Below are 17,804 nucleotides of genomic sequence, written 5' to 3' on the forward strand. Positions count from 1 at the left end.
ACTTTTGTTTATGTTTTCAATAATGTCTACATATGTATGACTTCAATTCATGTTGAAATGTGTGTTCAAGCATAGACCCTGCCAGGCATATCTCTACAATGACTTCGTTCAGATGATACAATAATGCTGAGAGAAATGATGGCACAGCAGTGGAGCAGTTTGACCTCCCACCGGAGGAGTGGCGTTGACAGAAGGATGGTTCAGCAGATAGAGGCGGCAGCATGCCGCGCAGTGCCACAGACAAACTTACCGGTGCAGTGAACCCAGGCTCTTTTTTCCTTCATGCCACTGGAGGGAAGACAGCACACAGAGCCAAAGATCAATAATACAGCGGTAAGTCATTTACACCTCGAGACTGTGGAAACAGTTTCTGTTCAAGCCTTGTGAGCATGCGTGAAGAGGCGCTTTGATCACAAGTCACTACAATGTTTCTGCTCCTTTTCCTACAGGATGTTTCAGGTGCCTTCAAGACTTCTATAGACCTTATAGTGCTTCATGTCGCCTTAAATATTTTTCTAATCATGCTGCCTGAATGGACTTACGTTTTGTTGAAATACTTTTATTAATGATCACACGATCAAAGAGTGAGCTGCGCGCATAAATGCGCAAGTGGAGTGTGTTTTGTTTTGGTAAAGGGGTTTGTAGGGTCAGTTGCTACTATGTGTGCGTTTAACTTAATTAATCGTGTATAAGGCGACCACTATATTTTTGGAGCCAAAGCTGCGTGATAGGCCCATAAAGTCAGTCATGTTGTGGGACTTTATATCACAGAATTACTGCAGTTCTTGAGATGTTGTCAGCATCATGTTTGTTGCATTTTTCAGTATTGTGCTATTAAATCTCATCATTAACACGTTTCGACCAAAACCAGATGTATGCTAAATCGTACTATGATAACCTGTCTGTTATATCCTACAGAGGCTTCATGTTGCAGTTGACTGAGTGTGAATTTGTAGCGGAGGAATAACCACTCAATGTGTTCCTTTGCCAGGTCAAACATCAGCAGCTGCTCTGGTGATCCGCTCTGCTGAGCACATTCAGTAAGGAGATTTATCACACGCAACCTGAAGACATGAGTGGCAACAAGAAGTAAGTAACTCCATCAAGCTCTAATGATTTAATTCTCTATGCAGAGATAATTCAATTGTATCTAGTACACCTGTGAGTAGAAACAGCTGCTGGTTCTTAATGTGAGGAAGGATAAATTAAAAAAAAATTCAGAGCAGTTCATTAGTGTTTTGATAACAAGGCTGAAGACATTTTTCTGACTGGTAAGAGTGAATGACTTCAGTCAGTGCTGGAGGTCGGTGGGTTGTAGGTGACTTCTCTCTACTTCAAGGTCAAATACAAATCAAATCATTATATCTGACCTCAATGTGAGCTACTCTGTTAAATAAACTCCATCTGTTTTAGCAAAGTACACAGAGCTGGGCATTAACAAACCCTTTTAGGTCATTTTAAGTTTTAGCATGTTAAAGTGTAAACACATGAGCAGCCATGTAATTGTTTTTTTCAAGAATTGTAGCCTCAGAGAAAAACAGACCTCAGATTTAACAGTGCGCAAACTTGAGTGACACACACCAGTGCTGAACGCTAGTGTAGAGCTGAACAATCCCAGATGCCATTTAGAAGGATGTAATTAGTATAAAACCTTGAGCTTTGATTTACAAGTATTTGTGCATCTTTAAAAGGTGACAAGGTGACAACAACCAAACTGTTGGAATATTTTTTTTTTTCTGGTTGCAGTCAGAAAGCCATCAGCCTGCCAACACAAAAAAACACAAAACACAAGCAAGTGTTGGTATGAGTTCAGTCATCTAAGTCCAGAGCCTACTTGTGTAATTCCCAATAATGTTGACATCATCTGGTCGAGGAGACATTTTAAAACTGATAGCAACAAATTCAGCCAGGATAGTATGACTGGAGCAATTATTAACATCTTTAATCGTAATCATATTGGAACCACAGTTTCAATATCTCTGTGTGAGAGTGTGACCCCTGTTGATTTTGACTAAACAATGGAAACTTTTGGTCTAGTTTGTGTGACAGTTACCAAGAAACAAAGACTCTAAATTGTGCTCAGTCAGGGAAAACTCTACTGTGACTATCGTAAAAAAAAAAAGAAAAAAAACTCTAGATCTCCTTTATTGTGTAGAGAAACCCTCTAACTTTCAGAGAAATATGATTTTGGCTTTTTGCCTTCATTGCACGAGGGATTTGCCTTTTCAAACTTGATTGCGCTACAGAATACTTGTTACATGGCCCGGACAGATTTATTCACGTGGAATGACTGTAGCAGATACTGTATCCCATAACACAGTCTGAAAGCCTTCAGGCTGTTTGATGTTTCCATGGTTTGGACACACAGTTGACACTTATGCTACAGAGTACACTCTAGAAACAGATAGGGAATGTAGGCTACATGCAGATTACTGTAGGTTCTACAAGGACGGAGAGACTGATAGGTTATCTGTCACAGTGACACACAGATAGCGCCTAATATATAATGACAAGTGCAAAGTAACAGCCTGTCTAGTTCTGATGGCTTGCACAGTATGTAATAATATTGGTTGAAGGTTTAACACATTAATACATATGTATGTTAAAATATTGATTAAAGGGAACATTCAGCCTTAAATAGTTTGAAGCTCTTAAGCTCTTGGTGTGATCTGCATTTGTGGGTTCATTTTCCATTTTTCCTGTTTCCCAGTTTGGAACAAAGGCCATCATGTCAATTTAATGTTGTTGAGCGGTAGAGAAAGACAGACAGAGCGAGAGAGAGAGAGAGAGAGAGAGAGAGAGAGAGAGAGAGAGAGAGAGAGCGAGAGAGAGCGAGAGAAATTATCTATCTATCTATCTATCTATCTATCTATCTATCTATCTATCTATCTATCTATCTATCTATCTATCTATCTATCTATCTAGTATACTATACTGGATCTATATACAATCTATATATGTTTTATATGTATATAAATGTGTGTAGATCTTTTAACTGATGCTTTGTGTGTGACAGTATATATTTTTAAAAATAGTTAAATTACACCTTTAAGGTGACTTCTTGTTGCAGCTGTGACTGACACCAGGCTGGTCCTCATGGTATCATATCCCATAATGTCTCTGTGATTTTAGTTTAGTTAGTTGATGCTTAAAAAGAGCTGCAGAAAATGTTAACTTCAGTGGAGGCCAACTCAATCAACAGCAGGCTGATATCAACAGCAGGCTGATATCCGCAGCCACACAGAATACACAAGTATTAAAAGACAAGATTCTGCAGCTTCCCATTGGTTAACCGGCTGTCTTTGCCTGAGAGCTATTGAACACACAAATGATCAAAACATGAAGTACAGTTATCAGTCAGTCATTTATGGTTGCTTGCGGTATTTTTCATGATGCAGTTTAAATCCAGTAAAGAGTTTGTGACATTAGTGAATGATATATATATATTTTTTATCATAACATAATCTTTAAAGGTAAGGCTTAACATTTTTTATTGCATGTGAAAACCACTAAAACCAAATCCAGAAATTCTGTCAACTATTATTTTTACTCTTCTGCTACTGAAATGGCTGTCCAGCCATTCCATGTGAGATTTTATTTTGATTGTTGGAAGATTGTCTTGGTTAAAATTGATTATATTATCGGACAAAAGAAGAGTTTGGGAAAAAGTTACAGGCTCCTTCACTTATGCAACATTCAGTGTAGACATGTGAGGGCTGTCAGTTCAGGCTTGAGTTGTGCCTGTTATGCCCAGGGTTGTTCCATAGGTGGCAACGAAGGAAGTAAGAACACCTGTATCAGCAGGACAGCTGGTGAAGTCCAGAGATGAAAGACCTCATCTTTTAGATGTGGCTGAATTATGGTGTTATTTCAGAACTCTTTACAAGATGACCCAGAGCAGACAGTTTCACATCATAATTTGTCTTTTGTTAGAATACTTTTTAGTAATCAGTCAACTATATCTGAATTTGGAGTATTATAATTAAATGTAGCAAATACAAAATTTCTGTTTTAGTTTGATCCAAATAGGTGTATAAGTTAAGGTTGTTATGTAAATATGTTCTGAAAATAACATAAAACTAATTTGAAGTTGAACAACTATGTCTTTAGAATAATTTGACTTCAGCATACTTGAAATCATTCATATTTTTTACTTCCTAAATGTTGACAGGAGATTTTTTTTGTCCACACATCGAGCTGATATGGTGACAGAGTGGCTGCTTAAAAAGATTAGTATATGTTGAAATAACTCTGATTGCATACAAATCCTGATAAAGAAAAAATAACAGGTAACTCTGCAGTGGTATTATTGTTGCAAATACACTTTTTTTTACCTGCTCTGTCTTTAACTTTTCAAAATAAGATACTGATAAAGTGAAGTCATTATAAGCGACATGTCAATTATACATAATAAAGCACTGAGCATGGATTATATTATATATGTACCCTCATTCTGAAATCCAAAACAGTTGGTACAAAACTGTTCTGTAGATGACCTTTGACCCCCCTCATCCCACACTTACTTGGCCCATGTTGTCCAGCCCCCTGTGACCTAGAATGGATTAAATTGCTGAACACGTGTTATTAGCATTATTGTATCAAATGGACAGTATATCATATCTTCAGTTTTTGGATATTATGAAAAGATTTGACCAAACTCGAGATAGTTATTTGACCATGTATGTTTTGATTTAAAGTCAGATTTTTTTTGAACAATTCAATTTGCTTGTAATCCCATTACAGTAAAACCCACTGCTTAAGTAGTTGTGTGCTGTCTGTATTTGTGCATTGTGTTGGTGGATTAATGGGGCACCATTAATGACATTTTTATTGTTTCTAATAAAAACAATAGATGTGAGATTTCAGTAATAAAATATGAAGTTTATGATGAAGATACAATGGATTTTTATTTAGGTTCAGGAGAGTGCAGAGGAAGATCCAAACACACAACACGGAAGCATTGAACTTTATTTAGGAAAAGCTGGTTAACAAGAAAAAAGGCAGACAAAAAAACAGGCAATGTCCAAAAACACAAACAGAAATTACCAGAACCAGAAATAACCAATCCAACATATCTATCAGGCAACTGGGAGGTGAACAGATAAGTCGGAGAACTCGGGCTGAAGGACTGGGGACTGGAGAATGGGTGTTGTTGAGTGTCCCAGGGACAGGAGAGGCAGTATAGAGCAACCCAGCGACAGGAGAGGCGACTTTGAGTAACCCAGGAGTAAACTTGGGATGAGGAGCGGCAACTTGATCAGGAGAAGCTTTGAAACCAAGAGAATGATGGCCAGGGTATTGGGCAGCTGCTGGGCCCAATTTCAGTGAGATCGTCTTCATGGGGGTTCTTTGAAAACTAAATTTGTTTTCCAGAATAGTGACTTTTGTTGATATTAGGGGCAGGAGAAGGCAGCAGATCATCAGGCCAAAGGACTGGGGGCTAACTCAGGAGGGCAATCAGGTAGTGTTGCCTTTGTTAAATACAGAAATGACAGATTTTCAGCAGGCGCTTGAGAGGGTGCAAAATCTGTCATTTCTGTATTTACTTGACTACCTGGGGAGGCCCCCAGGTAGTCAAGTGTCTTGTGTGAGTTCAGCTGACTGAGAATTCATACCATAATGCCCACAACACAAAATATAACAAACAAAACTTTTTGTAACTGCCAGCCTAAATGAAACATGGTGAAGTCTTTTTTTTTTTTACATTTCAGTGTTTGTTGGGAAACAGTACGATATATTTTTGGTGAGGATGAATGTGTGTGGGGACTTCTTGGAGAGCGCCAGAGGCTCTGACACGCCGGCCTGCTATGGGCTTGTGTGTGTGTGTGTGTGTGTGTGTGTGTGTGTGTGTGTTGTCACTTAAGTAAAGCCGGCATAATCCTGTAAGGGCGGATGAGTAGACAGACATGTGATGCCCCACTTGTTGGAGTATGGTGGAGAGGGGGGCTGGCAGGCATTACCAACCAGATGGAAAGGCTTTGTAGCGTGTGTGTGTGTGTGTGTGTGTGTGTGTGTGTGTGTGTGTGTGTGTGTGTGTGTGTGTGTGTGGGCGTTTGACCTATTAGATACAACATTAGCCGATTCCTTTTCTGATGTTATTTCCCCAATTATGAGGCTAAAAAAACACCTTGATTCAGTGTGAAGTGGAGACGGAAGCACATGCAGATTTCGATGAGTTCAAGTCTCTTGTCAGTTGGACATTTTTTTGCGCATGACAAACACTTGTCACGCTGCCCATCACACTCAATTAGCAGACTTCCTGTCCTCTCCCTCACCCCCCATGGCCAGATTAAAGCCATGACACCATACTATCGACTGCTCACTTTGCCCTCCTCAAGGACAACACGCATTCTCACAGTTAGGGTAGTTTACCTGCTGAACGTCAGATCATTAGGTGCTATCTCAGAGCTCCGAGGTTGTCTCATAGGTTGTCTGTCAATGATTCTTTAACGGGTAGAGATGAATGCCACCAGCAGCACCAGACTGACCCCTAATCCGAATTTATTGCAGGTGAACGAGCCAAAGTGTTATGGCTCCACATTGTCGTTGGAGGAGAAGTGTGAACAGTCTTTCTTCCTTTTTTACTACTACAGAATGGAAGACGAGGCGGTGCTGGACCGGGGAGCGTCCTTACTCAAGCACATTTGTGATGAGGAGGAGGTCGAAGGTAAGTTTACCTGCTCCAGTATTTCTCTGCATGTGACACACAAAAAAAAAAAGTCTCATTTTACCTTTAACTTGATGTAAATGGCAATATTTAAACATGACTGTGGGGATACATTTGAAATCTCCATTTGGAGAGTCACTAGTCAATAAGCTATGTTACCTAAAACAGAAAATCCTTTTCCTAAATAAATCACAGAGTATCAGGAAGGATGTTCTTTAGCCTTTTAGCGACTGCTAAATTCGCATACTGCATGCACGTACACCCTGATGCTTACCTGGTTAGTGAGCTGGCATGAAAAAGATGTAGAGCATAGAGCATGTGAGGTTGTGTTTACCTCACTAATCCCCTCAAATACCTACAGGACAACAAAGAGAAATAAGAAATTATACACTGTGTTGGAAAATGTTTTCAACATGTGCAGGTTAATAATTTAAAAAAAAGTAAAACTGACTGTATTTTCTCTGAATGCTTATAACAACGATTAATCCCATCAGGGAATGTAGTTCAACTGTAAGTACAATTTCTCATCAGTTTAGGAATCTGTCTTATAAAGTAGATTTCAAAGTTGTGTTAACACAGCAAAAACTGTAGTATATCAAAATATCTCCATTTTGACATACTCAACAGCATGTGAAGTGGTCTCTTTTGTAGCTACTTTCGTGTTTCAGTGAATTTAGCAATTCACCTTTTTTTCATATCTCAGTCTTTCCTTGCTGCTCATGATGCTTCTTGATGCCCAGCAATGAGTCTAAGTGTGTGATGACAGGTTTCTTGGTTCAAGTCCAGCATATTAAAGGCCCTGTCATGGACCCCTTTTTAACATGCAAGAACCTAATATATTGTTTTGGGTTTTATTTGGGAGAAGTACTGAAAATGGATCCAGAACAGAAAAAGTTTTGTCCTTATCAAAAAAGTATTAAACAACCAACAAAAACCCAGATTCATTCTTCCTAAATGACTGAATTTGAACTGAAGAAACAACAAAGCAAATGAATTGTCTCCAATCATTTTCATAATTGCTTGATTAAAGGGCCATGTAAGTAAATCAAAAAAATGTAGCTCCTTTACGAGAGTTTATGCAATTTACATTTTTGTGAACGATTTTAAAATGCCTGGTTTCACATTTAATATACAAATATATATATATATATATATATATATACTGTATATATGGATTCCGTTCATCTTTCTACAGTTTGAATCTGTTTAGCCTTTGGAATATGAGTTATGTAATCCATCACAGCAAACTACAAATTCATTGTTTTACAACTGTAAAAGGTTCGTTGTGATTTGGTGGGCTCTATTTGCAAAAATTAAATCATAAATATGTTGTTTTTTTGTTTATTAAAACCTCAAACTAAGAATATTTTTGTTACCATGGAATATGAGCTGTTCTATCCACCTCAGTAGCGGCTTTTCTTCATCAGAGTCCGCCATGTTGCACCACCTTATTTCTATAGAAGCCCAGAACGAACAAAGCAAACACTGGCTACTGCTAGAGAAGGCCTTTTGAGTTTTTTGTGAGTTTTGTAGCCACCATAGATTCTCTCATGTGGTCGGAAGGTGAGACACAGGCGAGTGGAATTCAATTGGTTACAATATAAAACCTCATTGCTTGATTCCCCTGAACCTTAAAGTTTGGTGGCATTTAAGTTGCTTTGTTAATGCATGGTAACTCATATCACAGAGCAGACTGTACAAATTAAACTGCAATTGCTATTTAGCAGTAGGACGTTGATGTACATTGTGATCGATTACAAGCTTCAAGAGTTTGATAATTGATTTTTGCACAAAAATGATTATGAATTAATGGCTTTTTAATGGCTGTTTAAACAGTGGCATTGTTTGATAACTGGGATGTATGGTATATTTGACTTGGACTAAAACATTGAAGACCACAAGAATGATAAATTACATACCTATACCCATAATTATCATAACAGTCAACACTGGGATTTAGGGCGGCACGGTGGTGCAGTGATTAGCACTGTCACCTCACAGCAAAAAAGGTTCCGGGTTCGAATCCGGTCCTGGGCCTTTCTGTGCAGAGTTTGCATGTTCTCCCTGTGCTTGCGTGGGTTCTCTCCGGGTTCTCCGGCTTCCTCCCATCATCCAAAAACATGCACCTCAGGTCAGGTTACCTGGCGCCGCGCTAGTGGCAGCCTGCTGCAGCATCTCCCCCCTGAGAGCCCCCCTGCTGTAGTGAAGAAATTTCCCCTTGGGGATTAATAAAGTGTATAAAATAAAAAAATCAAATCAAATTTACATAGCAGCGTCCCTCCTGCCAGAGCTCAACATTTTGTCTGGCAGAATCTCAGCTGGGAGCGTACATCATCTCTCCAACTTCACGTATGTACCCAGCGTCTCAGCTTTACCTTCATGTGTCCTCATCTGCTGTCGTAGTTTCGTTTTGTAGTTGAGCTCGCTGAGTTCAGACTGCTCCCGCGTTGCTCTCTCAGAACTGACAGCCGACTGATCGGACGAACAAAGAGAGCTGAGGTAGCTTGACATTTCTCACGTTGTACAAGCTAATTCTTGGAGAGAATCTCTGTTCCAGTTGCCAAATCGCGTTTAGTCTCACTCGGTATCTGCACGTTGCGTCACAGACAGTGCTGATGTTCAAGATACACAGTTTAGTTATGCAGTTCAAGTCCCTTCTGACCGTTGGCTGTATAGTTTTATGACTCTGTGCTGGTGATAGTTATAGCCAGAGGCTTTATGCATACCGATGCCCCATTCTTGGTCACAAGGATAAACTGATTTGATTTTGGGGGTTAAAGGTCACGGTAACGGGGCCCTCCCTTCGACACATTCTTGTAAATGTGGCATTTCAGGACTGCTTCAATGGGGTTGTACTTCGTCTCTTAAAGAGTCTGCGGTGTGTTTTAATCAGCATCATCTCCCATTGTCTTTAAAAACCAGGTGTGCTTGCACCCTGATTGATTGCTATTATGACAACATATTTGCCCAAAAAGAAATAAAAAAAAGGGTTGCATGTTTGTGTGCTCCTGCAAGTCCCTGTGTGTGTAACAGGCAGTGTGTATGTGCGTTTTCCACCCGCCTGTGTAGGCAGATATTACTCTCCTTATAATGCTCCCCTCCAGTTTTTGTTAGTCAATCATGCACTCCATGAGTGGACATATGGCTGCAGGTACATTTAATATTTAAACTTTGTCACTCGGTGGGAAAATGACTGACATGAATGTCTGAAACTAGCAAAGACTCTTGAGCTGCGCTTGGTGCTCCTTTGTGCCAGGTGTAATATAGAGCTCATAAGTGAATATAATAGTAATATTTGTTCTGACAGAGAAACCCAGAAACCAACATCAGCATCAGTATGCTGTCAGTGCTGCGTGGCGTGTTGCCATCCTCCCCACTGGTCTGGGCAGGTCTCAGCAGAGCGGTTACTGGGGAAACTGGTGGTGGCGTTGCCTCTCCTCAGAAATCTAGTGAGTTAAAACAAACCTCCCAGCAAGCAAAAGGATTTCATTTCATTCAGTGTGCTTACGGGCAGCTCCAAAAGAAGTTCCTCTTCCACTCCAAAAAGGAGGAGGAAGTTGTTTCACAAAGCTGCTCTGGCAGTGTACAAATCTTCCTTTCCAGCTCCTTGACTTAACTATTTTTTATTCGTTCTCCTCCATCACTCTCTTCTCATTCTTTCACCTGCTTTCTTGTCGCGGTTCAGCCTGCGCAAATGTCTTCACGCTCTTCTTTATTGCTCATCTATTAGCTCTGCTGCTGCTGTTGGTCTTTATAAACTCTTTCTGTCTGTGTCTCTGTTCTTCTTTTTGTGTCGGTGTTCAGCCTTCTGCTTCTGGGTCTTTCTGTCCTGCCCACTTGTTGTTTGGCAAATCTGATTTCTTCTTTGGCCAATTTTTACATTACTAAGCAATTTGCCATTAAAGTAACTGAATTATTTTTTAACATTATGCATGCTATGTTCAGTGTATCCCATGATTCAGTTCATCCACCTCAGATATCCTTGAAATTTTTCTCAGCAAGTCTGATCATCTGATCCATTGTTTTATTGCATATTTGTAGTTGACTTAAATCTTTTACTACATACCATTCGTACACCAACAGATGTTCTTACTTGGCTGACTAGTCTTCTTTTGAGCACAGTTTGGATGTGTACAGTCTGAGCTTGTTTGCTTGTTTACTTGCACAGCAGGCTACCAATTTTAGCCATGTAGATGTAGCTTCCACTACATTTAATTTGGCACTCAAAATGGCAGCTTATGTTCAGCATGTAAATAAAATAACACTTGTAGCATTTGGAGTAACAGCATTGTAACCATACAGACTTTTTATGTTGCTGCAGCAAGGTCACAACTTTCATATTCCTCATTCATCATATTTTAGTGGGATTCCTTGCTCTTGCGGCTACATAACCAGCACACCAGCTTGACTAAATAGAGAGCAGCCATTCTTAATGGTGCATGATCTTTGGTTACCGAGTGTACAATGCCTATAAAAAGTATTCACCCCCCTTGGATTTTTCACCCTTTCGTTGCTTTTATACATGAAATCATGATCAATATAATTTGGCTCTTTTGACAAGAATTTGCAAAAAAAGCTTCTTTCATGTCAAAGTGAAAACAGATTTTTACAAACTAATGTCAATTAATTAAATATATATAGTGTAAAATAAGTGTTTGCATAAATATTCACCCCCTTTAAAGTGACTGACCTAATTCAACAGAGGTCCAGCTAGTTGATGCCAGTTCCATTGTTGTGCCATTTCACAATTAGTGAAATGGAGATCACCTGAGTGCAGTTGATGTGTGTCAAGTGACTGTAGTATAAAAACACCTGTCTGGGAGGTCCAGTCCCTGGTTCATCAGTATTCCTGCTACAATTGCAACATGAAGACAAAAGAACACTCCAAGCAACTCAGAGAAAAGATCATTGAAAAGTATAATTGTAATGATTTCCAATTCACTGGACATCCCACAGAGTTCAGTTAAATCCATCATTAAGAAATGGAAGGAGTATGGCACTTGTTTAAATCTGCCTAGAGCTGGCCGTCCTCACAAACTGAGTGACCGGGTAAGAAGAAGACTGGTGAGGGAGGCCACCAAGACACCTACAACCACTCTGAAGGAGTTAAAAGCTTCAGTGGCTCAGATGGGAGAGACTGTACATACAACAACTGTTGCCTGGGTTCTTCACCAGTCAAAGATGTATGGTTAGAGTGGCAAAGAGAAAGCCACTGTTGAAAAAAGCTAATCTAAAATCTCGCCTGGAATTCGCCCAAAGGCATGTGGGAGACTCCAAGGTCAATTGGAAGAAGGTTCTTTGGTCTGATGAGACAAAAAGTTAGCTTTTTGGCCATCAGACTAGATGCTATGTTTGGCAAATACCAAACACTGCACATCACCACAAACGCACCATCTCCACCGTGAAGCATGGTGGTGGCAGCATCATGCTCTGGGGATGCTTCTCAGCAGCAGGCCCTGGAAGGCTTGTAAAGGTAGAGGGGAACATGAATGCAGAAAAATATCGCCAAATCCTGGAGGATAATCTGACTCAGTCTGCAAGAGAACTACGATTTGGGAGAATATTTATTTTCCAGCAAGACAACGACCCCAAGCATACAGCAAAAGCAACACAGAAATGGTTCAAAGACAACAAGATGAATGTTCTGAAGTGGCCAAGTCAAAGCCCAGATCTCAATCCAATCAAGAATTTGTGGCTGGACTTGAAAAGAGCTGATCATGCCCGATCTCTGAGCAACCTGACAGAGCTTGAGCTGTTTTGCAAGGAAGAATGGAGAAACATTGCAGTGTCCAGATGTACCAGCCTGATTGAGACACATCCACACAGACTCAGTGCTGTGATTGCAGCCAAAGGTGCATCTACTAAATACTGACCTGAAGGGTGTGAATATTTATGCAATCATTTACTTTACCTTATATATTTTTAATTAATTGACTTTAGTTTGTAAAAATCTGTTTTCACTTTGATATTAAAGAGTTTTTGTTTGCAAATTCTTGTCAAAAAAGCCAAATTATATTGACCATGGTTTCATGTATAAAAGCAACAAAAGGGTGAAACATCAAAGGGGTGAATACTTTTTATAGGCATTGTAAATCCCAGCAAAGCTCCATTTAATGTCAAACTGAGCAAAACTGAAATATATCAGAAATCATTTGTGGATGAGCAGAAGCCTTTAAAATGTAGCGTTTCCCTGTTAAAGGTGAGGTGGATCACTCTGACTCTACTCTATTTACTCCTGAAGACTGTCACTCACCCTGACGTTTGTAATGGTTTAATGTAGCAAGTCTTCATAAAATTGTGCAAAATGACAGATGTTTAAAACTGGCACAGATCAGTACTTCCAGTACAAAAACAGTAAAAGAAACACATTTGAACCATTTTGGAAATCTTGCATGAAGCTGTTTTCCAAATCTATGCAATGTTATGCATGAGCAACAATGTGTTGTGATTGGCAACATTCATATTTTGGAGCTTCAACATCTTTTGTTGTTAGTTTGAGAGGCCACTAATTCATTTATCCAGTCTTTCCAAATTTGATGTTGCCATGTGACTGAACGTATGTTTTTTTTGTAAGAGTAAGTGAATTCCATTTTTATTTATGTATTTTCTTTTTGGCAGAGGATGCTGACAGGGTTTGAGCTGTGTATGATTGCTCTTGTGTTTTTATATTATCACATAAACATGGAACAGGTGACATCTTTGTTGAACCTGGTGGACAGCAGCTCTGCTATGGGTTATGCTGGTTCTGTCTTTGTACTTCTCTTGTTCTTTTTTTCCCCATTTGTCATTGGTTTACCAGCATTAATTTAACTCTCATTCATGTTACGTCATTTGAGACTGAAAGTCACCATAACAGACTAATGGATTGAAGGAATATATATATATATATATATATTCCTTCAATATATATTTATATATTAGTTTATAATTTTGTGTCATAAAATGTTCAGATTTAAGCAGTTCAAGCAAATCAAACTGTTTGTTTTAGTCGGTTTCAATATAATTTTTAAAGAAAGTTCAGTCACATCATCAACAAAAAAAGCAATCAGGAGAATATCTAATTAGTGTATTTGTAACTCACTAAGCCACATTGAAAAATTGAGCAAAGACAGCGAGGTTGACCAAGTAAAATATTCTTTCTGGTTCACAGTGTCCTTTCAGGTATCCCTTTTGGATAAGACAAATCTTTTGGGATTTTCTTCGTCTCTGTTGCTCAGTATTAGCTTGGTATGGTGATCTGCCCGTTTCAGTGAATTTAGATGAACCCCTAAAAAACAAGGCATTGTGGTACGAGTGAATAATGAATGCTGTTGTGTTTCAAGAGAGATCATTGTTTGTTGTGCTGAGGGGGCTGAGCCGCTTCCTGGTTCGGTCATGTGCAGTGCTTGGTTCAGCTTTGCCCGTCCTGCTCCGAACGGAGACATTTGACACTAATTGCATAGAGCCTTTTGTTTCAGAGGCACTTTTGATGTTTACTCTAAAAGGTATTTTTCTATAGTATTCTTCTGCTACAAAAGGAGAAATTCCTTTTAAGGTTGAAGGTTTCATTTCAACTCCTGGTTGACCCAGACAATGAAACATAAAAGCATGCAGCTATGTAAGAGACAAGGAAGGATTTTTGATTATTCTTATATTTTCTATAATAGTATTTTATACCCTTCAGGGATGAGAAACTCCACATTGACATATAATATGGAGTATATGTAAAAAAATAGCATTCAAATGATTCAAAATCATCCTGTAGACCAAACAGTTGCCAGTTTCCCGAACAAAAACAAACACAGTTTAGTAGCTCATTTAAACTTTAAGAACTTTTCCTGGATCCAGGAACCACTTGTGGTTCTGTTGGGTCTAAATTTAGTACCACAGCAATGATTTCTGATGCCAAAGGAGTCCCTCTTCAGGGGTTAGGACTTTGTGTTGTTCCAGTGTCTTATGTAGATAATTTGCACTGATTAACATGGCCGATTAAACAGATACAAAACATACACACAGCTTCATTCAGACTGCAAATAACATAAACTTATGTTGCATCATATGGAGGTGTATCTAATATTACTTCCATTTTATCAGTGATTGACGAGTAAGTTGTAGAAACACTTTTCAGCATAATACAAAACGATTTACTAGCAAAACTGCATCTGCCAAAATGACAATAGTGTTGAATCTGTCTTAAACAGTTTAAACAAAAACTGAACTCGATTATATTTATGAAGGATTTATTGCAAGACTCTTGAAATCAGATGGTAGAGCGGGTTGATCACTAATCGTAAGGTTGATGGTTCAATCCCCGGGTCCTCTGGTCCACATGCTGGTCACGACAATGAACCCCAAGATGCTCCCGATGGCAGGCAGGCTCCTTGCATGGCAGCTTTGTCACAACTGGTGTGTGTGTGTGTGTGTGTGTGTGTGTGTGTGTGTGTGTTTAAATGGGTAAATGGGGGGCAAATTGTAAACCGCTTTGAGACTGCTGTGGTGAGAAGGTGATATAAAGGTGCAGACAAGTTAGGTTTTGGCCAGGTATACTAACAAACTTGCAAATTAATGTATAGCTGCTTTCACTTATTACCCAGAGGAGCTGCATGTGAGAACATGACTGTCTGAATCAGTTGGACCAGACATTAAACAGACTTTAGTCTTTCACCTCCCTCGTACAAAGTCGGTGTAATTCCTGACTTTGCCCACGTGAGAATAGAGCAGGTCACCGTCTGCAGAACTCACAGTGAGGAAGAGAGACTGTTGATGACAATTCAGTTGCGTCTTCTGCACACTCCATTAAGGTGCCATTTCTTACCTGAGCTGAACAGAGTATTTCCAGTAGGTGGGAATGTGTCTGACACAAACAATCTCCTGCTGTTGCTACATGTTTAAAAGGGCAAGTTTATATGAGAAAATGTCTTAAGTGAATTTTTTTGTATTCCTTCTTAGAGAAGAAAACTCTGATTAACTTGATATCACTGACAAACAATGAACTGCATTTGCTAGTTTTAGAGGCTAAAACTGTCGTCCATATAAATCATTTTAAACTAATGTTTCTGAATAATCCAGGCCTTCTAAATCCATTTTCGCATGTATGTATATTCTAAATAATAACTGACTCACCAGCTTGTCATTAAATCAGCCGGTCTCAGTGGGACTTCAAATCCTTTTGTATTTATAGCATGTTGGAATGAAATCCACATCCATCTCATGTTGGCTTGTTATTAGCAAACAGTGTGGTCTGCTTTTCATTATTTACCCTAAACCACCCAACTACATGTAAAACTGGAGGTCCTGTTGGTATTTTGCCAGCATGTATACCAGGGATGTAGTTGTGCAGACAGGTTTGGCGTCTTAGCTGCTACGTGCTACTTCTTTTCTGTCCAAATATTTGTTTTGACAGTGTACTGCAACCTCTATTACCCTGCTCTGCTACACTGTCTCGGGTCTGTTGTGGGCCGTGTGAGAATGTTCCCTCTTGAACTGAGTGGAGAAGTGGTCAAAATTAGGTTTGGGTTATTAATAGTGTTGTATTTCAATTATTCAGCAAGCACTGCAGACGTCATATCATAATTTGTTTTAAATGTTTAAAAGTCTGATGTCACATTTATCAATTTTGATTATGATTGTCAATTTCAGAAAGTCACTGAAGTTCATCATTGCATGATCATAGCAATCTGAATTTGTCAGGATGTTATGTATCAAAAGTATTTTTTGCTCTTTACAGGTCACCACACCGTTTACATTGGTGTGCGCGTACCCAAGAGCTATCGACGTCGCAGGCGTCACCGCCGGAGACCCGGCCACAAGGACAGAAAGGAGAGGTTGATGGAGAACGCCTCTGACAAGTCGGACACAGAAAACAACGATGAGGCCAGCAACAGCATCCTCAAACCTCTCAGTAAGTTCTGATGGACTCCATGTCAAGGCAGATTAGGTTTCATGTCTGTCTTATCTGAAGGCTGCTCTCTTTTCCAGAAAAGAGCCCTACAAACTCCCCGTGACCCCAACAAAGTTGCTGTGTCCACTTAGTGGCCAGAAATAGCGATGCGTGTACTGCTGGGTGACGAGTCGGTTTGGACAGAGCAGAGTGAATTTTCATCGGAAGTAATAGCTGCTCTGACGCAATTGTACTTGTGCTGAATGAGGCGGTTGAGAACAGTGTGTAATAGACTTGTCAACCAAACTGGCATATGACAATGTCTACAGAGAACCACCACCTTTGTTGTCAGCTCCTTTGCTGGTCTAAAAGCTGGTTAGAGGCACCTTGACTGTTTCTTGGTGTAAATTGCAGCTCAGTTTTGTCACCACAACCAGTAAAATATATCTACACAAAATTCAGGAACTCTGCTTTGCAAAGGACTGCATTATAATAATAGTTTATTTTAATTGCAAAATGGGGATAATAATACGCACGTAGCTACGTTCATATTTTATACTGTTCACCCAACTTTGTCCACCCTGATGGCAGCTACCATCCCACTCTGGTAAATTATCATTTACCAGTTTTTCTGCACACTGCAGCTAAAACACTACAGGTGCCTCAAACTGTCAAGACGAGTCAAATGGCAACGTACCTGCTCTTCAACACAACTCTGAACAAAATGTCAACTGCCAACATCATATTTGTTCTAAGTTTGTTTTCACCGTCTCACCCTCTCACAGACAGCTCAGCTGTCGGTCGCTGCCAGTCAAAAACATCCAGAGTCCCGACCAGCTCCCTCTCTGTGTGTCCGCCTAGCTGCTCTGCTCCAGGCAGTCAACTTATGATGCTAAAATGCCCCAAAACTGTGAGCTGTGTGATGATTCACTGCAGTCAAGTAATGCTGCTTTCAGGGGAGGTCAGAAAATATGATAGGATTTGTTCAAAGGCAAATGTAGGCACGAAAAGTTGGTGGGTTCGTTCTGCTGTTGATGTGAACTCCGGGGGAATAAGGGGAGGCTGGAGGGGTGTATAAGGCGTGCAGTTGGGGGAGAGGAAGAGGGGTATTGGGGCATCATCCATCAGCCCTACCCCAAGTGTGTGTGTGTATGGTTTTGTCCCTGGTTTTAGATATAAGTGTATCTGCCTTGGTTGTGCATGCAGGTGTGGTACCATCCACTGTATATGTGTTAGTGCTTGTGTTTTTGGACCTTCTTCTGTCCCGTAGAGAATAAC

The 17,804-nt window shown here is 39.8% G+C and overlaps 1 protein-coding gene across 3 annotated transcripts in view; it reads left to right on the top strand.

Annotated features, from left to right (window-relative positions):
• The first annotated feature begins 238 nt into the window (after positions 1-238).
• Positions 239-17,804, top strand: part of slc4a4a (solute carrier family 4 member 4a) — a 66,187-nt gene continuing 48,621 nt past the window's right edge. For all 3 annotated transcript variants that reach the window (XM_069139109.1, XM_069139107.1, XM_069139108.1), the window contains exons 1-4: positions 239-333; positions 992-1,089; positions 6,594-6,667; positions 16,374-16,547. In XM_069139109.1, the coding sequence (XP_068995210.1) occupies positions 1,073-1,089; positions 6,594-6,667; positions 16,374-16,547 (265 nt within the window). In that variant the 5' untranslated portion in view covers positions 239-333; positions 992-1,072. The remainder of the gene's footprint in view (positions 334-991; positions 1,090-6,593; positions 6,668-16,373; positions 16,548-17,804) is intronic.

This window comes from Embiotoca jacksoni, unplaced genomic scaffold (assembly GCF_022577435.1).
Source record: "Embiotoca jacksoni isolate LCO1_2020_lvr unplaced genomic scaffold, fEmbJac1.0.p SCAF_8, whole genome shotgun sequence".
NCBI lineage: Eukaryota > Metazoa > Chordata > Actinopteri > Embiotocidae > Embiotoca > Embiotoca jacksoni.